Raw genomic sequence first — 23060 nt, 5'->3', positions numbered from 1 at the left:
CCAATTGACATTAAGTTAAAATAGAACCCCACGTACTCCAAGCCTTAGAAAACTATCGAATCCTATCTCAATCAAAACCGGGTCTGGCTCAAAATTTCAAATTGGGTTTGGCCAGATTTTCTACAAGGAGCTATGTATGGAGAGTATTGGAGATTTTGAAGGAAACTATTTTGGTTGGTAAGATTTTTGCTTCCCTCCTCCCAATTCTAAAAAAATACAGTTTCCTTCCTTAGTTAGAATTCTTCAAAAAACCTAATTTTTTACATTCGGCTGTGCTATCATAGATACTTGGAGACGAAAATCTCTGAGGCTTTTGCTGCTGAGATTCACAAAGGTTATTTCCTACAAATTCAAGGTACCCACTTTAGTTAACAGATATCTTTCTTTTTCTTAGTTGTTCGGATTTGGGTTAACAAATTTCTTTATTTTTCTTAATTATTCAGATTTGAATTAACAATTTTCTCTTTTAGGTATTGATTGGTAGATTGATTTTGATTTTTTTGGTGTGTTTCTGGGTGTTTGTTGTTTAGTACATTTATAAAGTTGGATATAAGATTTTCATTATTTAGTGGTAAATTGATTTTGATTTTTTTGGTGTGTTTTTGGGTCTTTATTAAAAGTTTGCAGTGTTCAAATTATTGATTTGCTAATTGAACATAAAAGAATTTGTTAATGAAAAGACTTCAAATTCATGACAAGCATATGGAGACATGCGTGTATCTGCATCACTCTGTTCTTGAGAAACAGAGGTACAAAAATCCAAAACAATGGCATCAACTTGACTTAATAACTAAATAAATATTCTAAACTAGGAAGTCCTCTTTTTATTGGAGCATGAATATATATTTTATTGAAATGGTGAAATAACTTTACTCTTGAATTTACACTAGCTAGATATATGTAGTTCAACTAAACATCTACCAGAGACACTAGAGATAAGATGTAGTAGAAAGGAGCCAAGTCCATCATGTGAAGAGTGTGATACCTTAACCAAAGTAGCTATTTCACGCACTTGCAAAAAATTTCCTCTGTTAAGGAAGCCCAAAACCAGTTAAAATTTTATATGCACCAATCAGTCAGACAGACAATCACAAAGGTATAGGATGAGAAATTTTTAGGTTTATATATATCCTAGTTCCAGACAACTACTAAAAGTAAAACAATGAGAAATTGGTAGTTTTACTCATAATTCACCATCTACTACAGTTCTTTTGTTGTTTCTGACCTTTTGCTCTTTTACATAGGTAACCTGATAAAATACTATTTCACAATTCACATATGAAACCTCTGTAATTTTGAAAGCCGACACAAGACATAATAAGAGAAAAAGAACAACATTTCTTCTCTTTAATAGACAACATCTGCCATAACTACCCTTTCTCTTTAGCCCTTTTTACCTTTTTCTTTTACCAAAAGATAAAGAGGATGTGGTCACCCTCCTACGAAAAAGCTGTTATTTATAGCAAACCCCAAAATAAAATCTAGTGTAAAACACCCTCCCTTTTTCTTCTCCATTTTAGTCTTTCGATTTCCTCTATTCTATATATACACACATGTTTCCCATCTCTTCTTCTATTCTTCAGGAAGATATGATGGGTTGTTTGTCCATTACTTTGCTTCTGCTATATTTCCTTGTTTTAGCTTCTTTCTCCAGTAATTTTAATTTCAACAACTTGATGTGTAACGTTTGCTATCTGATTATTATTCTTTTATAGCAGCTTACTCTTTCCTAATGAGCTTATCAATAATATTTCTACAAATCAAACATTATCTTGGAAATAAGATCATTCAAGAGGAATCTTTCAACTGAGATTATGTTGCTAAGTGGACAATACCAAGCTCTTCACAAAGTAATTAGCTCGCAGAAGCTATTATATTTGTAGATGACCTCTGCATTAATTATGAGACAAGACAGCCAGTCAAGTCATTACTTTCCTAAATTTGAATTTTGCGATTTATTTATGCATTAGGTGAGAACTAAAAGGACATGGGTCTACAGCTATGTCTATCTTAGAGAACCTAGATCATCTAGTTTATCACTTCTAGTACGTAGGTTTTCACCTAAGATGAGATTTGATGCCATCGACAGGACAAATTCAAACTTGTCTTAAACAAACTCAATCAGTATTTTGTTAGCATAAACTCAATCAACATGGTTCATGGATCAAGTTTGTAAGATTTACTTGAAAAAAATAAAGAAACTAGATATATTTTTTTCCATGCTCTGAGTGAATACATTTATATAGTCATTAGTAAAGTGTATAAATTATAATATATATTCGTATTCTGTGATATGCTCTTTTTAGTTTCTATCTATAAGTACTCTTTTTTAGTTGATTTTTTGCTATATGTATAGGTTATTCTTAATGGATAAGAGTTGGATAAACATATTGAATAGGAATGATCCTCTATATGAGAATGGAGCCAAAAAGTTTCTTCATTTTGCCTCATTAGATAGGCCTAATGCATCTGAAATCTTGTGTCCATGTCAGAAGTGTCGTAATATGAAATTTATCCCGAAAGAGTTGATTGTTGAACATATTGTGGTTGATGGATTTCTATCTAGTTACGTTAATTGGATTTTTCATGGTGAGACATCATCTTCATCAATGTCCGTAGATAGATCAGATATAGGTGATGAAATAAAAAGTTTGGTGCATGATGCTTTTGGAGTTCCTCCTACTAGTGACTTTATTAATATGTACACTCGTGGTGATAGCTTTGGTGGGTCAAATCAACATAATGTGGGATTTGATAAGAAAACTGAAAAGTTTTTTAACTTATTGAAAGAAGCTGAGCATGAATTATATCCTGGAAGCAGATATTCACTTCTTTCTTTTCTTGTTCGTCTATTACATTTAAAGTGTCTCAATGGGTGGAGGAACAATTCATTTTCCATGTTGTTAGAGTTGTTAAAAGATGTGTTTCCTGAAGGTGAAATATTACCTAAGTCCTTTAATGATGCAAAAAAAATTATTAAAGATTTAGGACTCGAGTACAAAAAAAAACATGCGTGTCCAAATGATTGTATGATCTATTGGAGTGAGACAAAAGATCGAACTGATTGTAAGTTTTGCAAAGCTCCAAGATACAAACAATTTGTAGGTGAATCTGGTAGTTTGGAAACCTCAAAAATTCCGGCAAAGGTGTTTAGATACTTCCCATTGATACCGAGGCTTCAAAGATTATTCATGTCATCTAAAACATCTACTGATATGAGATGACATGCGGAAGGTCGCACTAAAGACGGGGTAATGCGGCATCCTGCTGATAGTATTGCTTGGAGAAAATTTGATGAATCGCATCAAGATTTTTCTCAAGATCCTCGAAATGTTAGACTTGGATTGGCTTCAGATGGATTTAATCCATTCAAGTCTATGTCTATCTCACATAGCACATGGCCAGTTATCTTGGTTCCATATAACTTGCCACCTTGGTTGTGCATGAAACAACCATACATGATATTATCAATAATTATTGATGGCCCTCGTGCACCAGGCAATGATATTGATATTTATCTACGACCGTTAATTGATGAGTTAAAAGAATTGTGGGTTGGCGTTGACACTTATGATGCGTCAAAGAATCATATGTTTCAAATGCGTGCTTCATTGCTTTGGACAGTCAGTGATTTTCCAGCACTAGGTAACTTATCAGGATATGGTGTGAAAACTAGATATGCTTGTCCATGTTGTCTGACCAAGACTAAATTTGTGATATTGAAATATGGGCGAAAATATTGTTTCATGTTGCACCAGCGTTGGTTACCCGATGGGCACAAGTTTCGAAAAGATAAAATTTCGTTTGATGGTTTTAAGGAGTTAGAGGGAGCACCTAAATGTTTGTCAGGTATTGAAGTTCTTAAGCAATTAAAAGGTATTAAAAATAAATTCGGAAAACATCTATTGGCAATGTCCAAGAAAAGAAAATGGAAGAATTCTGATCATGTTGACGATGCCATGTTGCAATATTTATGGAAGAAAAACAGCATATTTTTTGAGTTAGACTACTGGAAAGACAATATGATTCGTCATAATCTTGACACAATACATATCGAAAAGAATGTATTTGACAATATATTCTGGACATTACTAAATGTTGACGGAAAAGGAAAAGATAATCTGAATTCTCGTTTGGATTTACAAGAGATGGGGATTCGAAAGGCTTTGCACCCTAAAAAAAAAGCTAATGGCAAATACTATCTACCTCCGGCATGTTTCACTTTGAGCAATGCACAAAAAGATATTCTCTTACAAGTTTTAAGAGATGTGAAAGTACCAGATGGATATGCTTCAAATATATCACGTTGTGTTGATCTTAAGCAACGCACTGTGCATGGATTGAAGAGTCATGTCTGCCATATTTTAATGCAACAACTCCTTCCTACTGCTTTGCGAGGTCTCCTTCCAATGAATGTCCTTAGGCCAATGATTGAATTAAGTAATTTTTTTAGGGGCATTTGTTCAACAGTTATGAACATAGGTGAATTAGAAAAGCTCCAAGATCGAGTTGCAATAACTCTTTGTCATTTGGAAAGAATATTTCCTCCATCCTTTTTTGATATCATGGTACATCTAGTCATCCATTTAGCTGAAGAAGCAAAGATTGGCGGACCTCCACAATACCGTTCAATGTGGGCATTTGAAAGGTACTATTTCGTTTTGTACTTATGAAGTATTATATTGAATTATAATATTATTTATTATTTTAGGTACTTGCTTACTCTTAAAAATTATGCGAGGAGTAGAAGCCATCCAGAAGGTTCAATTGCAGAGGGATATTGGATAGAAGAGTGCATGACATTCTGCTCAAGATATTTACATGATGTGGAGACAAAGTTAAATCGACCTTTAAGAAATTATGGTTTGTATAATGAGATTCCAAATCAAGAGGGTCGTCAGTCAACTAAAATTGATGGGTTTACGCTTGATGATATTACTCATGCCCAAGCACACAGATATATTTTATTTAATTCTGCTACCATAACGCCATACCGCGAGTAAGTATTCAATAATATTCTGCTTTATAATTAATTATTAAGTAATATAAAGTTTTTGTTTAATTCTTTTATTAAGTTTTTAAGTGTTTTACTTTTGCAGTGAGCATATAAAAGAAATCAAGAAGCAAAATCTTCGTCTATCGAGACATGATGTGGATAAGATTCACAATGAAAAATTTCACATATGGTTTAGAAAACATGTAATTGTGAACCAGCTAGAATACTTTTACACACACACACACTATATATATTATAGTATCGATTTTTAATTAGTTCTTGCTTATTTATAGGTTGAGAAGATACATATGGCAGGTGAACAAATACCAGAAGAAATTCAAAATCTAGCGATTGGCCCATCAAAGCAAGCAAAAAGAATGAACAGATATATAAGTAATGGAGTTAGATACTTAACAAAGTCTCGTGATGCAAAGCTAAAAACACAAAATAGTGGAGTTATGGTAAAGGCTGCCACTCAGAGCTATGCAAGCGCAAGAGACAGAAATCCCATATTGAGTTGTATTATACCGCAAACCTCAAGTTTATACTATTTAGATGCGAATGGGTGGACAACAACAAGGGGCTTATTGTGAAAGATGATTATGGATTTACTCTTGTTAATTTTTCTTAGCTACTCTACAAAAGGCAGCACCTGTCAAATGAACCTTTCATCTTTGCTTCTCAAGCTCAACAGGTGTTTTATGTCCATCATCCAATGGCAAAAGAATGGCGGATTGTAGTTGAAATTAAACCAAGAGGTTTTATTATTTAGGTGAAAATAAACCAGCAAATGAGCAAATGGAAGAGCACATGGAATTGTGGCCCGAACAACAGCTGGATGATACTATATTTGAAAATGAAGAGGATATTAAATGGGTTAGAGAGGGTGTGCCGGGAATAGAAATTGACCCACTTACTTTGGAAAGTAATGAAACATATGATGAAGAAGACGACATATCTTAGTTACTCTTATTTTTTTTGTCACTATTTTAGTAAAGATTGTTATTAAACATAGATCATCGAGTTGGGGATTTCTTATTGTGCTTTTTAGTTGTTTAAATCTCATATGCGTATGTGTCCTTTTGTTTGGCTTGCTAGTTTGATATTAATTTATACGTCTGGACAGTAGAAAATATTTTTCAATTTTGCAGGAACATAGTTTTTGAGCAACTTTGTTGTGATGGCAAGAAAAAGATAGAGAAATTCTAGTCAAGAAATGCTTTTGCCTGATTTTCCGGAGCAACAAGAAGAACAAATGGGAGGTGCGGCGATGCCTCAACCACCTCAAAACTGGCCACAAAATGAAAGACAAGCTATCCGATCTGGAAAATCAAGAAATAATTCACATGAAGCAGAAAATTCTCAAGGTACTTATTCTGTATAATATCTTATCTTTATTGAATAGTTGCACTTTGTGTATTTGTGCACTTTTTCCCAAGCAACCAAGAAGACCTAAATGTAAAATATCAACTCAAGCAAATCCACCAAGAGTACTTGTACCTTGACCGCTCATCACTATACCTACCTGTATTGCTGTAATTTTTTTTTCCAAAAATATATATGCTTCATTTACGGCAGTTTTTCCTCTATCACTCTTTTATTCTAATCCCTTGGTATTAATGGAGTGTTTATATGTGAATTTTAAAAGAAGAAAAAAAGAATTAATTGAGTTTTACTAGTTATGGATGACTCTCTTTTCTATATTTGGTTATTGCAGACTCTAGTGCTAATGAAGAGCAATCTAAGTGACCTAGGGGTCCTACTATGATGCACTCAGGATGGGGAAAAGATGGTGGCATTTTACATGTTGAGTTGAATAATCTTAGTCAATCTATTGGACCTGATGCAGCTAGATTGAGCTCAAAACTTGGAGTTATAACACGAAATGACATTTTAGCTCCTTTAAATCATAAAGATTGGAGGCTTGTGCCTAAACCGTACAAGGATATGATATGGGCTCATATTAAGGTGCTTAGAAAATTAAAGAAAAAGGTTATATACTAAGATGCTTATTGATTTTATGTTTTTATACATGTGTTATATGTTGATGTTGGCAGGAAAATACTGATGCAACTGAGGATATGAGACGTATGTTGATGATATCGGTTGGATCTAAATGGAAAGAATGGAAGCATGAAGCAAAAATGATTGGTTATGAGCCATACAACAACGATATCGAGCGCTTAGCTAAACATCCAGACAGGGTAGAAGAAGACCAGTGGCGTGCATTAGTTCATTATTGGAGCTCTAACGAAGCAAAGGTATTCTCCGAGCATCAAGCATCTTCTTTTCTTGCCCTTAGCACATGCTATTATGCGGATCATACTTTTCTTTTAAATATTTTTATGCTTTTCCTCTGTAATTCTTGTTATCTTTTCTCTTTTTTCTTTTAAAAGTTTTATTCTTTGGTATATGATGTTTGGCCATGAATTACCTTTAATACTTATTTTCTTGAATATATTTGCAACAATTTTTTTACTATTTAAACAGATGACAAAGAAGAATGGTGTAAAACCAAGTCGTATCGATGTATTCAAAGAAACACATACGAGAAAGAATAAACAACCAGTAAATGAGATAGCTGATGAAACTATGGTAAATTCCCATTCTTTATGAATATGAATTACTTTCTTTCCAATGTAAGATTTTAACTTTGTATTGTTTTACCTTTTCTTTCCAAAAGAAAGAAATGGATGAACTTGCTAAGGTGTATCCGAGTTAAATGTCCCTAGAAGTGCTCCCAATGATGTGTATGCACAGGTTATGGGACCAGACACTCATGGAAATGTTCGAACTTTAGGAAAAGGAGCAGCTCCAAGTTTTGTTTATGGCTCTGCATATAAGAGATCCCAGGCTGAGCAAAGAGATTTTGATAGAAAGGTTGAGATAGAAGTTGAAAAAGCTACCTCTGCTATGAGAATTGCAATGGAAGAAAAATTGTCTGAAGCAAAAGAAGAAATAGAAGCGACGGAGAAAAAGTTATTTGAAGCAAAAGAAGAAATAAAAGCGTTGGGGGAAAAATGTTAGAAGCATCAAAGGATATGGATGCAAAAATAGACGATAAAGTAAAGTTTGGTATACATGCATATCTAGAATCATTGGGTATTGCTATTGGCTCAATTAAGAAGTTATCTGGTGATGAGCAGGTAAAAAATATTGTGCTCTTTAGCAAAAATTTATTGTATTTAAGATAATCTTGTAATTTAGTTTTCTTTTAACTGTAGTAATTTTCCTCTTTTGTGATAGGTTTCTGATAACTCAATGGACGAGTACCAACAATCACTATCACCTGTTTCACTTGTTCACACAAAGATGGTGAGTTCGTAAACTCATTTTAACTAAATCTTTTTCAGCATACATTCGATAAGTATAATTTTAACTATGTCAATTTTCACTTTAGTTACGTAAAGCTTCAAAATAGCACTTTAAAGTATAGAGGGTATTTTACAGTTAAAAAGATTATCAAGCTCCAAAGTAAGTGGATGTAGCAGTCTGAGCTTTGATCATGGGTGTCCATATTTGTCTATACATATTGGTTGGTGTTACGATAAAAAAGAAAAAATACCCAATTGTAATAGTTAGTATTAGAGCCATTATAATTGCTTGGAAGCCATTGTTGTTGCTTGATAAAGGAGAGGACGATTTTTGGGCAACAGTTGTTGAATCCATTTTCTTTTTTCTCTCCCTCTACCTCTCTCTTTCTTGATGATAATGAGTTAAAAACTTTTGGATGGAAAATGTTGAAAGGAATGAAGTCTTATATAGTATAAGAAAGGAATTGATATACTATTTTTTTTTCCAAGTGTAGAAATGTGAGCTCATCCTAATATATTCTTGAAGTAGCATGATTCATGTCCCTACATCTTTGTATTACGTTTAAGGCAGGGAAATTCTTTTATTTTGTTCATTTTACATCATATATATATATATATATATATATATATATATATATATATTAGGAGGTCAACTAGGTGGGAATTGAGGGAGAATGAGTATGTCCTCTCAAGGATAGGTGATAAATCACCTTTTCTTACTGCCTCTGCCCTGCATTGTTGAAAAATTGCATCCTCTTCTCCTTCCTCATAAATGTCTCTTCCCACATTCACTGTATGCGAAAAGTTATCGACGATGTCCTGGGGCGTCAATGCATTTCCATGTTGTGTATTTGCCGAAGTTGTAGTGTTTTGATGTTGTTCTATGGCTTGCATGTTGTTCTTGTCCTTATTCACCTTTCCTGTGCTCACAATTTGCATTGAATGTATAGAGTTTAAAGGTTTAGGATTTACCAAAGTGTCAAGTAACATTCTATCCTCCGACGAAATGAGATCATGCTGCTTTTGTACAGTAGTTGGGAGTGTTACTGCTGCACCTGGAGAACCTTCCCGCTGCTGTCCTATATTTGGGTGGTCAATTTCACCACCTTGCATATCTGCTTTGTTGTTCTGCTGTACTTCCTTAATAGACTTCACTGTAGTAGCTGAGGGATTACTAGGAACAAAAACAGGAGCATTGGAGTTAAGCTTGCTTTTTGGAGGGGACATCGAAGCAATGTGTTTTATTGGCATAGGTGAGCCAACTGAGAGCATGTATTCATCTCCACTCTCTTGAATATCATCATCAGTAGAATCTTCTTCAATCCCCAAGTTCTCCTCTCCATCTTCATCGTATTGTTCATCTCATTTTCTGGATTTGCTGACAATGTCTCGCAAGGTTGGTTGTACAATTTTATTGTTAATTCCAGTGGTTAACATGAGTTGCCTAGAATCACCTTCAAATTCACCACATGATTCCTCTGACTGAGATGGTACTTCAAACCCAGAAGTATTTAGAGTAACCAGTGGTTGTTTTACCAATGTTGGATTCAACGTCATTGCTTTTTGTGCCTCCTTGATTATTTCTTCTACTTGAGGGCTGGAAAATTGCAGAATGGGCGTATTGGAGCTGTGAGCTTGAGTTGTATGTTGTGCACCTACTTCTGCTTGTATTGCATCAGTTGAGACTGCATCAGTTGTCTCGTTGAGTAATGCATCAAATGAATTAGAGAAGCCAATATGCTTTGATGTTGTGATCTGTTCTTGTAGCCCTGGAGATCTCCTATAATTAGGTGATCGTTGTTTGAAATTATGCTGCTGTTTCTGTCTAGCCTGCATATTGCTTGGCTGCTGTTGCTTCAATTCTTTTGGAGATGCACTCTGCCTTGTAGTTGATTTCTCCACCATTGTCCAATCATATCGTACTGCATACATGTTTCCATTCAATTTCCTCATAGGTGTTTATAGCAGTAGTAGTAGTAACAGGAGAGTAAGTTGTTGTTGTTGTTGTAGAACCTGGAAGAAAGAGTAAGTTGATGACTCTTGCCTAGATGAGGGAAATAAAGATCTATGATTGAAACGCTATCATATTAGGAAATAACATTTATTATATGACTTTGTTCTGTTTTTTTATATCTTGTATTCACAATTTTTTAAGTTGTAAATTTTGTAAACTACCATAGTAACCAATCTATAATTTCTTCTCAGGTTAACATAATCAAGAAGATTGGAGTTAGTGAAGTTGGCACAAAGAAAAAGAAGCGGGTAAGTGTGAAAAAATTATAAGGTTCTTGGGTGGTTGCGTTCACTTTCTTGGATTTTTTGCTTTATGTTGTCTATTTCTTTCTCTCCAGCTGCTAGTATTATATTCATTATCATTTTGTTTCTCTTTTAGAACACGAATCTGTTATTAGTTTTAATATTCCAATTGTTTTAGAGGAGGAAAGAATTCACTTTATTATAAAGGTATAATTCTTTTTTTTTTTCTTGTGACTTCTTGTGCAGCATTCTTGAAGGAAGTGATGTCAATTACTAGCAGTGAAAAGCTTGACTTGTGGAGAGTTGGTTTTATAAGATTTAGTTTAGAAGTTGAGGAAAATTAATTCGAATAGGAGCGATCTTAAAGTACTTACACATTGAAATTACTATCTTTTATGATTTAGTTAGATTTGGGTTTTACGTGAGAACAAATCATTTAATTTGATATTATCTATCTTGTACTAAGTACGTTTTATATTGCATTTTGTTCTTTGGTTATTGTGCTAAAAGATATTTGCTTTACATTTATTTAATGTTTGTTATAAAAGTTGACATTTGTGAATGTAAATGTGTTCATGATGAAACTAAACAGAACATTATTATTTACATTCTAAAACATATGATAGCCACATTAATTTAAATGTCAAAACATTTAATTCGACATTTTGTTATGTTGTAAAAGATGTCACTAATTTTTTTTTAATGATATTCACATAAAGTGAAAACGGTATTTTGTATATGTTATGAATTTTCTTAGTGACATTTACCGTAAATGTCGTATATTTCAATATGACATTTTGTGAAGATCATACGTAAATGTCGTATTTTTTTAGTAACATTAACCTAATTGTCGAAAATTTTAAGTGACATTTACTATATGTTGTAAACCAAATGTCATAACATTCTTACCGATATTTCCCTAAATATCGTAAATTAAATGTCATAAATTTCTTATTGACATTTACCTAAATGTTGCAAAGTAAGTGTCGCAAATTTCTTATCGATATTTACCTAAATATCGTAAAATAAATGTCATAATTCCTTATTGACATTTACCTAAATGTCGTAAAGTAAGTGTCATAATTTCTTACCGACATTTACCTAAATGTCGGAAAATTACGACATTGAAATTAACGACATTTGATGCAAATGTAAATTAAATGTCGGTAAATAAATTTGTGATATTTAAACAGCATAATACGACATTTTTTAAATGTCGTCATATCTCCACTTTCTTTTAGTGTAAGGAGATTCAACATAAACTATTTATAGATAAAACTAATTTTGACCTTGTATATACAGTATAATTGTTTGTAGAAAAGGTTCAGATGAACTCCCTTATGCTCACGCTCACGCTCCGCCCCTGCTTGCAAGTCATGATATTTTATTTGATCATCAATCCAAATTTCATAATTTTCATTACGGTTTGACAGCAGAGCAAGTTTTGCTAGGAGAATATTATTTACAGATTGAAATCTTGTCGCTAATTTCAGTGGATCGAATTAATATCATGACTTGCAATACGTACTCTTCAGAACTTGAGAAAATGTATATATTTGTACTAAATCCTAGTACACAATTCAATCAATCCTTTGTTTTGAAAGAACTCTTCAAGGACCAAGCGATTCCTTTCCTTCCTACTTCATATAAATAAATCTAAAACCCCAGAAAATGTCACAAATGCGTGTAATGTGTGCATGTCAATCGACTTAAAATTTTAACCCATTTCTATTGATAGTGATGTGTCTGATGGCTCTGATCTTGGTTTGCCTTGACTTGATTTGATTTTTAGTTGTTTTTCTAATGGGGCTTGTATATTCTTTAATGTGCTGACCAATAATTGAAAACCATACACATTCATTAATGTATATAAAGCTATAGCCGCAGAGGAATATATTAAGATTATAATTAAATATTCTGAAGTGATCTAGAGCTGAGTCATTTGGAATATGGACATGCATGGTTCTCGTCATATTATTGTTCGTATTACTTCTATTAATTAGTTGGCAATTAAGGTCCAAATTCATATAGTCCATAAAAATTTCATTTGTTGATGTGGTCATGTGGCTGCAAAATTTGAGAGTATAAGAAAGAAGAATAAACTTAGAATCTGGTCTATTTGCGCACGGTTAAGCTTTCATGTTAGCACTTGTTAAGTATTGAGACAATGGATTACCTGCGAAAACTACACTAGTACTACTTCATTGTGTCATGTGTGAGTGGACACACACACACACATATATATATATATATATATATAACTTCTCGAAAAAGAAAATTGCTGCAGAAGTAGATTGAAATATGTTACTTCTTAACTCCTTGTTTGGCATTGGTAACTTGTTGGCTCGATTAATTCGAATTCAGGCAGGTAGACTACTATAAAAAGGTGAAGGACTTCGATTTAAGTTAGGAATGACAAAGTAACTTTGACAATCATCGTCAAGAACATATATGTTTGCCACACACAAAAACTTATTTACATCATTTTAATCTAAATAATTTATTTAATTATGTAATTATATTCGTTAACCAAATATGATAATAAGAATTTTATTGTAATTATGTTATGACAAACGAATATGTCAATATAATTACTATACTGTGTAATTATTAGAGTGCATAATTAGTAACCTAGTAATTACACTGTCCAGTAATTACACATGGCTTTTCAGACAGATCCCTAAAGTTTTGCCAATAAGGAACTCAGAAACCTTGTTTTTAATTTTTACCCCTTAGTAGATAAAACATCTAGGCTTTTACAGCTTGTTTGGATGATTGTTGCATATTGTATTGTATTGTATTGTTATCTCAAAATAATATTTTCTTATTGTTTATTTAAAATTAATTGTATCATGTCTACTTGACTTTCCACTTTATTTTCTGAATAATCAGTCACTGATTTTTAAAGTGACGATAATTATTTCAGTAACTTTTAAAAAGAAAAGGATATTGATGATCATTTGAGAAATATCTCATATAGTTGATTATTATAAGAATAAATTGATAAAATGTGTCAGTCGCTATCAACAATGATTCAAGCATGTATTAATAACGCCTTCAATCTGAATTGGCTCTACTTTTTTTATTAGTGGTGTAAGGATGACATGATAAGTCAACTCAATCATCTACTATGATTTTTCTGATTCACGTCTGTGTACAATTTTGATTCTCAAACATCATAGCAAAGACTTAAACCAGCTGTCACATACTTTTTTTTTTCACCCGGTGTGCACGATTCGGGAGAAGCGCTCCTAGCAAGGATTTTTTCATACTCAAGGCTCAAACCCTTAACCGCATCACATAATTTAACTCTAAAGTCTGCAGAAAACAAAATCTCTTCATATGAACTTTTGACTTACAATTTATTTTGATCTGTTTCTTGGGGTAACTACAGTGAAAAATGGTTGCTTTTGGGAAGAAGTTGAAGGAAAGGCAAATCGTGGAATGGCAAGGGTGTGTCCATTCTCCTTTATAGACCTAGTCTCTGTATCCTCTTTTTTCTTTTTTTTTTTGGTTTAATGTATATATTCCATTAATTTTTATTCATATATGCGGACTATGCAGGATTAGTTCCCTTGAATCCTGTCATTTGTTTATGTTTAGTTTTTCTTCCAACTTAGCTATCTTTAAGTGTGTTAGTCTTAAAACTAATTATGCTTAAGAGAAATAACATGCTCTTAAACTCAAGTATATGCTATCTGCCTCTTGAGCATAAACTTGGTTGGAATTCTCAATGATAATGTTATTTGATTAAAAAAAAATATATATTATCACTTAGAACAGCAAACAGGAAGATACATTGCTTAAAAAGAAAGCAAATTCTGCTTCTGGTTGTTTTGTGCTAATAAAAGAGATAAGGGTTAACTCTATGTTGCACAGACTCTCCAAAACAGTTGTCACACCCGTGTCGGATCCTCCAAAAATGCACTATTTTTGGAGGATCCGATATGCACCCATCGACATTTTCGGAGAGTCCGAGCAACATAGGTTAACTTCCCTCAATTCATATGAAGCAAAGTGATTGAGCAAACAGAGAAATCAGGCACTACCACTTAATGAGTGGAAAGGAAACAAGAAAGCTACAAATAGTTTGAATTCCAATGTTATGTTTATTTATGAGGATTATCTTGTACTTTCAGATACTATATCAATTACAAAGTAATGAAGAAGAAGGTAAAGCAATACGCTGATCAAATCCAGGCTGGAGCACTCAATCAGCGATATGTTCTTAAGGATTTCTCAAGAATGCTGGACAAGGAGGTATGAATTTGTGAAGTGAATATCTACTACTCCCTCAGCCCTAAATTGTTTGGTACTGTTACTATTTGGGGAGTTAAACCATTTTCAAAACATCTTAAACTATTAAAAAAGTGAGTTATAGTACTTCTATGTAATTTCTGGTTATGTAAATTTTTTGTCAAAAAGTTTAAGAAATTAATATCCTAGTCAACACTGAAAATTAGATGTTTTGACCTTCCTACTTCGAGCCCAACATTTCTTTTTGGAACGGGGTGAGTAAATCTTACTAGACATTTTGTTTAAGGAGCTGTGTGTCTTGTGAACAAGGACAAAGGGAAGGAAGAAGAGGGAAGGCGTTGATGAAATCTGAACCCTTCACCTAAGTGGCGGAGGTGAAAGTGCTGAAAATAGGCTGCAATCCAGTCTCATCTACTAAATATTTTGTTCCTCCTCAAGTTTGTCAATATTATTTTCAAGGAATGTTGTTTTATTAAGACCTAAGAGTGATTTTGATGCTTGTCAGTGGATTACTCGTTATTCTTTCAACAAAATATCTGGTGTTTTTTACCGAGCAATCCATGCCTAGTGCAACTTGAAACAGGAAAAACAAAAAAAAAAAAAAAAGTAAATAAATTTGATTTCTTCTAGTATCAACGCATTTAGTGGTTGATTGGAAGGATTCTTTTTGTAGGGAAGAAATTTCCTGGTACATTGTGGAGTACCGATGTATAAGAGCTCATGTATTTATCTTTGTAACATTTGCAGATTGAGAAAGTTGTTCTGTTTTTGTTGGAACAACAAGGAGTACTAGCAAGCAGGATATCTGAACTCAATGAACAGCAAGATTCTCTTCAAGAACAGCCTGATCTATCCAAAGTAACTGAGCTACGAGAAGGTTATAGATATGTGGGGCGTGATCTTTTAAAGCTTCTCTTTTTTGTTGAAATAAATGCCATTGGATTGCGGAAGATCCTTAAGAAATTTGACAAACGTTTTGGCTATAGTTTCACTGATTACTATGTCAAAACCCGGGCAAATCATCCATATTCCCAACTTCAGCAAGTCTTCAAGCATGTGGTATTATGCTAAACTTAACTACTAGTCTCTTCCTCTGATGATAAAGCTTCTGTTGCTACTACTTAAGTTTTACTGCTAGTACACTTAGTCTAAAGTTTCTCTCTAATGAATTTTGCTTTAAGCAGAAAAAAAAAATATAACCTAGTCATTACGCATTACAGCAGCATTGGTTCTTAATCAAACATGAATGAGGAAATGTGGATTGCCTTAACAAATTTGATAGCTCTCTTTCACCTAAAGCAAGCTGTCTGTGTGAGTAGCCCAGTGGGTGTCACTGACCAATAATGAAAATTGCAGGGATTAGGGGCAGTTGTTGGAGCGATATCTCGTAATCTTGCAGACCTTCAAGACCGTGAGGGAAGCTACTTGTCAATTTATGATCAGCCTGCTCTTCCACTTCAGGTTTTCGCCTACTTCCTTTAATCAACTTTTAGGTTTTTGTTTAGGTTTTGTTAACATAATGTTTTTTTTGGCTAGTAAAATTCTGGTTATGCTCTATTATATTCTCATACGGTATAAAGCCATTTTGCAGGAGCCCGTCGTTGATGCAATGGAAGCAGCTATTGATAGATTAGGTTACTCAACTACCTTCCTTAACTTTTCGGTCCAACGTTCACTTATCATGCTAGAAGAGTTACCTACTCCTGTTGAGGAACATGTTGATGATCAGAGATACCATTTTATGTCACTCCTCTTGAACCTGGCAAATACATTCCTTTATATGATCAATACATATATCGTTGTTCCAACAGCCGATGATTATTCTATGAGCCTTGGTGCTGCTGCGACAGTTTGTGGAATTGTGATTGGAGCCATGGCTGTTGCGCAGGTCTTTTCTTCTGTGTATTTCAGTGCCTGGTCAAACAGGTCTTACTTCAGACCTCTGGTATTTAGCAGTATAGTTCTTTTTGTGGGGAATGTGATGTATGCATTGGCCTATGATCTCAAATCAATACCAGTTCTCCTTCTCGGTCGTATATTTTGCGGGTAACTCTCTCTCCACCCCCTCTTTGAGCGAAAACATCTGTGCAAGTTTGCATGCATGCAACATTCATCACAATTACTTGAGATATTTCTTTCCTATACTTTGGGAGAAGTATGTTTAGGTGGACAGTTTATTGTGTCTTACTTTTATGCCCTTGTTGATATATTCAGCAATTTTTAAAGCAAAAAATGGACTATTGTTAATGTTATGTCTCTATATATTAGTAGTTGATGAAATTCATTAATTTATTTATTCTTCTTAAATACTTCTCACGTCGGTTCTTCCTCCTTGATTATAAATGCTCCTTTCATCCAACCAGCCGAAATAAAAAATTTCCATCTTCTCGATACTGTAGCCACATTTCCAAGATTCTGATCTAACTGTTGAGGATAGAATTTTAAAGCTAATTTAGAGCAGCTATCTCCAAAAACAGAACTAAAGGGAAGTTCCTCCCTGTATCTTCGCAAAGGAAAAAAGGTCTTCTACCTTTTGGTTGATTTCTTATCAAGAACAATAGTGCTAGAATGGAGAGAGTGGGCTGTGGACCTCTAAAGAAATCTCCTGGTCAAACATTTGCACAACTTAAAAGATTTCAGCAGCAACATAGGCCAAGAAGTTGGTCAATTATTGAGGAACCAAAACTAAGACGTCTCTTTTGGGTACCATGTGAAGCAAATAATTTCAATGGAACACTTGAGATTGTACGAACCAATAAGTTCTCACAAACAATGTGGTTTTGAGTAGCATCATCTGCTTTATCGTTTTCACAACATAATTCAGTGTCATTGTTGTCTGTTTTTGGGAGGTTACTGTGATATTCTAAAAGCAATTTGCAGTTGACTATAAGTTAACAAGATCTGGCTTTTCTCATCTTCTGAATTGCAGTTTGGGTTCCGCCAGAGCAGTGAACCGACGTTACATCAGTGACTGTGTGCCACTTAAAATCCGGATGCAGGCTTCAGCTGGTTTTGTAAGTGCTAGTGCACTTGGAATGGCATGTGGCCCTGCAATTGCTGGGCTACTTCAGACAAATTTTAAGATTTACAAGTTAACATTCAATCAAGATACTTTGCCTGGTTGGGTTATGGCTTTTTCATGGTTAATCTATTTGGTATGGTTGTCGATCTCTTTTAGAGAACCTGCTCAAGAGACTGAAGTAAACAATGTTCCTCGGAAATCTAATGCTGGTAAGTTCAACTTTTTGTTTTTATTATCAACGCTGTCACTTGTGGTCTTAATTCCAAAAATTTCTATATGAGTGCTTGTAAATTTTCCTTTCCCCTTCATTCTCTCTGTTATCCTCAAACTAAGTTGACACCAGTCAAGAGAAACAGGGGGAATGCCGAACTTTTAATTTCAAATTTTGCTGCACGACTACATAATTGAAACTGTAAGCTCAAGTTATGTGGAAGTTAGGTGAAGTACAGAAAAGAAGTAATGCATTTGGAGTTTTAGTCTATTGGTTGAATAATTATACATTCTGTTAATTTGCTATCACGCTCATGGAATTGCTAAATTCCTTGTCTTTTAGTCGCGTCGTAGGCTTGCCAGAGCACAGTCCTCTGGAGAGAGTTAGGCTTTATACTCTTGTATCCTCAAGTGAAGCCATGGTATTGTTGGTAAAACAAGAGTTTTCTTTAAATGCTTCTGATATTAAATCTTTTGATACCAGTAGAAAACGATGACCTTGAAAAAGGTGTTGTGCAACCATTGCTATTAAAATCAGCGGATGATGAACAAGAAAATGAAGGTGAATGTGATGGCAGTGAAGAAGCTCCAGAGGAGTCTCGTCGTCCAGCCAACTCCATTGTAGAAGCATATAGATTGCTGACTCCTTCTGTGAAGGTATGTGGAGATCCTTTATCTTTCCAAGGTTCATGTGCGAGTAATATTCTTTTTGCTTTACGGGTAAAAGAGTAGCCCAGTGAAATTAGATGCTTTTACTGTTCAATGGCAATTTGTCTGTTGGGAATCAACCCACTGATCCGGTGCACTTGCTTCCCTAATACTGCGCTATTAACAATTATACTAACCAATGACCATTCATGTTACTCCTTGATGCAGGTTCAATTATTAATCTATTTTATGCTGAAATATGCTATGGAGATTTTACTTTCAGCATCTAGTGTCATCACGGCATATTACTTTAGCTGGTCAACGAGCACTGTCGCAATTTTTCTTGCATGTCTGGGCCTCACAGTTCTTCCAGTAAATGTTGTTGTTGGGAGCTACATAAGTAACATCTTTCAGGACAGGTAATCTATCTTGACACAAGAACATATTTTTGAAGCTTATTTTCTTGATGCTATAAACATGACTATTTGGCTATAAACCGATTTTCCAATGTGTTACTGATGGAGACTATTCTGAAAATGTAGTAGATGTGCTTTGCTTGCAATGGGATAGTATTTAATTTATTAGAAGGATTAATTAATTGTAGCATCTTTAGTCTTTTTGAGCCTTCATGTTTGCAAACAACATCAAGTTTCTTGCTAGAATGTTTATTCATGTATTTTTATAGCCGTTCTGAACTAGTTTGGAAATAATGCATAGATGATTGACTGATTGATCAAATGCTTCTGTTCATATTGGATATTTCTCATGCTTTGCCTAGAAAATTAAAAAAGTTTTAGCAGTTATGTTGCATTAATCAATTATAGAATTTTAAAAAGTCTCATCGTGTTATTCCCAGTTTTGTAAACTGTGACTGAGTTCTTCATGACAAGTGCATTGAACTGTATAAAAGTGGAGCAATCTTACTACAGAGAGCAAGTCAAGCCCTTGAAAATTCACGATGCTCTATCATGTTGGATGTTCGCCATTGGAATTTATGCTCTATCATGTTGAATGCTCGCCATCAGAATATGATGATAAGTTTATCCTCTCTGCAGGCAACTTTTGCTGGCATCTGAAATCATGGTTTGTCTTGGTATACTCCTGAGCTTTAATGTTGTAATCCCGTATTCGGTACCACAGTATGTCTGCTCAGGCCTCCTAATGTTTGTATCTGCTGAAGTATTAGAAGGTGTGATCTCTATTTTCCCTTTATTTTACTCCTTGAGAAACATACTTTGCTCTTAATTCTCAATAGAACCTATCATGATGATAACAAAGAATAATGTAGTTCCAATGCTCAAGAGAAAACCTGGTGGAAGAGAACATAATGTATTGTTGAACTAGTAAGCTTGGACTTGTCCTCTGCTAATTTGGCGTGTATGATTGCTGCAGTGGACGGTATCATAACCATTTATAACACACTTCGGTAGTAGGACGATAGATATGTTGCATCCTAGTCTCTAGCTAATTCCGATTGGAGTGATGTCGTGAACATACTATGTTCTGTTAATACTTTGGATTTGTAGTTTTGCCTTTTAACTAGTGCAGTGCATAAGTGAGTTAAAACACAATCATGCAGTTCTTTCCACTAAATGTATCACAAGATTACCTGTACATCCCATCACAACCTAAGGAAGTTGTTGATTTAATAAAAAAAGGTCAACATAACCACATTTTAGATAAGCGAATACAGTACTGAGAACAATATTTAATTTATAGTTGGTGTTAATATTTACTAACGCGTATCATTTAAGCGGAGAAGGGTAGAGGGGCAACTGAGTTTTGAACTATGCATCACTGATCCTCGGGATTTCTCGGTTATCCAAAAAAAAAAATTCCTAAACACTTTGACATCTAACAAAATTTAGGAAGGTCTAATGGCGAAATTTTGTTGGTTTTTATTCCACTTTGCATTCCAAAATATCTATGATTTGGCTGATGACTCCAGGTGTAAATTTATCTCTTCTCTCTCGAGTAATGTCATCAAGGCTTTCCCGGGGAACCTACAATGGAGGTCTCTTGTCCACAGAAGCTGGCACAATTGCTCGGGTGATTGCTGATGTAACTATAACTCTTGGTGGATATTTAGGGCAGAGCAGGCTCTTGAATGTTACTCTTCTCCCTTCACTTTTGATATGCATAGCTTGCATTTTTGCAACATGTCGTACCTATAATTCTCTTTACTAATTCACAATCTTGTATGCATACAAATTACAACTATTGTTTTCCTTCTCTTTATGGTTTCTGAGTTGATTTGCTTGTTAAATTGAGGGATTTGAAACTTCCACTAACAAGATGGTGAGGGTACATACAAAGTGAGTTGACTCTCATACCATGTTGGATGTACTTTTGATTGGGTTTTTATGAATTATTGTTGTAAATTTTCATCATGATAAGCAGTTCATGAGTTTATTTACCTCAACTTGGTGCTGGTGGTCATGCTTGGCTGCTTGTCCCTGGAAAAATGGAACTTGTTAGTGCACATATATTCTTTAGTTGGCTATGTTTTGAGGGCGATAAATAATAGGTAAGTCTAAATTTGATCCTTGATGTGTTGGCCAACTCAATATATAGATGAAAATGTGTTGTTCTTTCTTGTGGAAATTCAATGGATTAATAGCCCGTTTAGCCAAAGCTTCTGATTTCAAACAAAAAAGAACATACAGTTTTTTAGAATTTAGAGAATGAAGTTGTTTGGCCAGACAGAAGTTGGTTTTAAGCATTTAAGTTTACGCTGAAAAGAAGTATTAGCTATTTCCAAAAATAAGTGCTTTTGATTTTTAAGAACAAGATTACTCATTCGTATGTTTTGGTGTAAACATCAGTGAGGATAATTTTACCCCAGTACAGTGAACTAAATTTTCAAACCGCACGTAACACTTAATTTATGGCCTATTTGGATGGTCGTTACCCATGGTTTTATATTGTATTGTATTGTACTGTGTTAATGAATATAATGTTTGGATAGATTGTATCTTTTATTGTGTTTTAGTAATATTTTTATTGTTTGGTTGACTGTATGGTACTGTATAATGGGTATAATGAAATAAGTAACCATGCAAAAGCCACCTAATCCGTGGTTACAAAAATTAAGCTTTTTCATAGTTATATAGCAACAGAGTTTCGACGGGTTTACAATACCATACGATATAATTTTAAGAACAATGGAAGCATTATAGGGGCGGCCCTTCCATAAAGCAAGTAAAGCAATCGCTTTAGGTCCCATATTTGTGGGGGACCCATTTTGTTACACCTAATAAACTATTCATAAGTTTAAAAAAGAGTTCTGTAAAGTGAAAATATTTGATTTTTTTCTTTAACAAATATACAGAAGAAGGATTTGCAACTACTATGATTTCTACCAAGGAAATTGCACTTGAAATGAATATCGGACCCGAATTTCACAAGAAACATGTGATATATAGGAAGTAACAATTTGATACGAATGTTGATAATAAAAAAATCTTTCGAAGAGTCCTTTAGAGTTGATTACTTTTATACATAACAGACATGGCTATTTTTTTCACTTCAAAATAGATTTGAAAATTCCGAAGCATATGAAAATATTTTTGGTTTTCTATTTGGTAGTAAAAACTAAGATCACTAGATGTTGAAAATTTAAAAAAATATTGCCTTAATCTTGAATGTTCCTTAAAGCACAATAATCAATTACATATTGATGGTTTAGATTTATTTTCTAAATTAAAGGTATTAAGGAAAATAGTACAATTAGAACATAACAGTTTAATTGATACACTTGTTCAAATAAAAAGATTTAATTTTTTTCTAAATGCCTAAATTGCTTATGGAATAATGTTCATAACTCATGTTACCGTTGCTTCAGCGGAAAGAAATGTTCAAAATTAAAATTGATAAAATTTTACCTAAGAACAACAATGTCACAAGAAAGGTTAAATGGATTAGCTATATTGTCAATTGAGAAATACTTATTAGGAGTTATTGATTATAAGAAAATTATTAATTACGTTGTATCTAAGAAAAGCTAAACAGACTTCAAATAAATAACAAAAAAAATTAAAAATTAAGGCCCCTCATAAAGTTTGGCTTTACGCCACAAAATTCGTCGGCCGCCCGCAAGCAAACATGATATTAGTGAAAACAATATAATATTGAACCACTGGAAACAACCATCCAAATAGGGGGTTAGAGAATTGGTCAAAATGGACAAAAGTTAGGACATAAAGGGGAATAATTCAATTTCCAGAGATTCCACAGGAAATTGTATTCTAAATATATACTTCTGTATAAGGAAAATCTTCACATCGATACCATATATAAACAAGTCAATCAGTAATACATAGATAAAAATTCATATGTATATACAGATCTCGCACGT

The 23060-nt window shown here is 33.9% G+C and overlaps 2 protein-coding genes across 7 annotated transcripts; both read left to right on the top strand.

The window, feature by feature from the left end:
- Nucleotides 1-11064, top strand: LOC109238406. 4 transcript variants are annotated; one of them, XR_002069739.1, is made up of 10 exons: nt 9-177; nt 285-355; nt 6148-6363; nt 6714-6964; nt 7054-7257; nt 7487-7591; nt 7680-8142; nt 8243-8311; nt 10516-10572; nt 10813-11064. XR_002069739.1 is itself a non-coding variant. In XM_019404855.1 (9 exons), exons 3-6 carry the CDS (start codon nt 3255-3257, stop codon nt 5587-5589), a joined length of 2082 nt encoding a protein of 693 aa, XP_019260400.1. In that variant the 5' UTR covers nt 1-177; nt 285-355; nt 2357-3254; the 3' UTR covers nt 5590-6363; nt 6714-6964; nt 7054-7257; nt 7487-7591. The 4 variants fall into 4 exon arrangements, 3 of the variants coding, with proteins under 3 accessions (XP_019260400.1, XP_019260402.1, XP_019260401.1); XM_019404855.1 differs by lacking the exons at nt 7680-8142; nt 8243-8311; nt 10516-10572; nt 10813-11064 and adding exons at nt 2357-4648; nt 4712-4999; nt 5100-5199 and having other exon boundaries at nt 1-177; nt 5290-6363; XM_019404857.1 differs by lacking the exons at nt 9-177; nt 285-355; nt 7680-8142; ... (1 more) ...; nt 10516-10572; nt 10813-11064 and adding exons at nt 3237-4648; nt 4712-4999; nt 5100-5199; nt 5290-5457.
- A 2543-nt stretch (nt 11065-13607) lies between these two features.
- LOC109238405 (SPX domain-containing membrane protein At4g22990-like) lies at nt 13608-21119 on the top strand. Of its 3 annotated transcripts, none has more exons than XM_019404853.1 (10): nt 13610-14019; nt 14706-14826; nt 15571-15882; nt 16180-16284; nt 16415-16869; nt 17753-18054; nt 18543-18712; nt 18932-19122; nt 19759-19892; nt 20652-21119. In XM_019404853.1, exons 1-10 carry the CDS (start codon nt 13967-13969, stop codon nt 20888-20890), a joined length of 2082 nt encoding a protein of 693 aa, XP_019260398.1. In that variant the 5' UTR covers nt 13610-13966; the 3' UTR covers nt 20891-21119. The 3 variants fall into 3 exon arrangements, with proteins under 3 accessions (XP_019260399.1, XP_019260398.1, XP_019260397.1); XM_019404852.1 differs by having other exon boundaries at nt 13612-14019; nt 18540-18712; XM_019404854.1 differs by lacking the exons at nt 19759-19892; nt 20652-21119 and adding an exon at nt 19560-19740 and having other exon boundaries at nt 13608-14019; nt 18540-18712.
- Nucleotides 21120-23060: the final 1941 nt, after the last annotated feature.

The sequence above is a fragment of the Nicotiana attenuata genome, unplaced genomic scaffold (genome assembly GCF_001879085.1).
Source record: "Nicotiana attenuata strain UT unplaced genomic scaffold, NIATTr2, whole genome shotgun sequence".
Classification (NCBI taxonomy): domain Eukaryota; kingdom Viridiplantae; phylum Streptophyta; class Magnoliopsida; order Solanales; family Solanaceae; genus Nicotiana; species Nicotiana attenuata.
The sequence above is the reverse complement of the archived record's forward strand: the minus strand, read 5'-3'. Positions and strand labels throughout refer to the sequence as shown.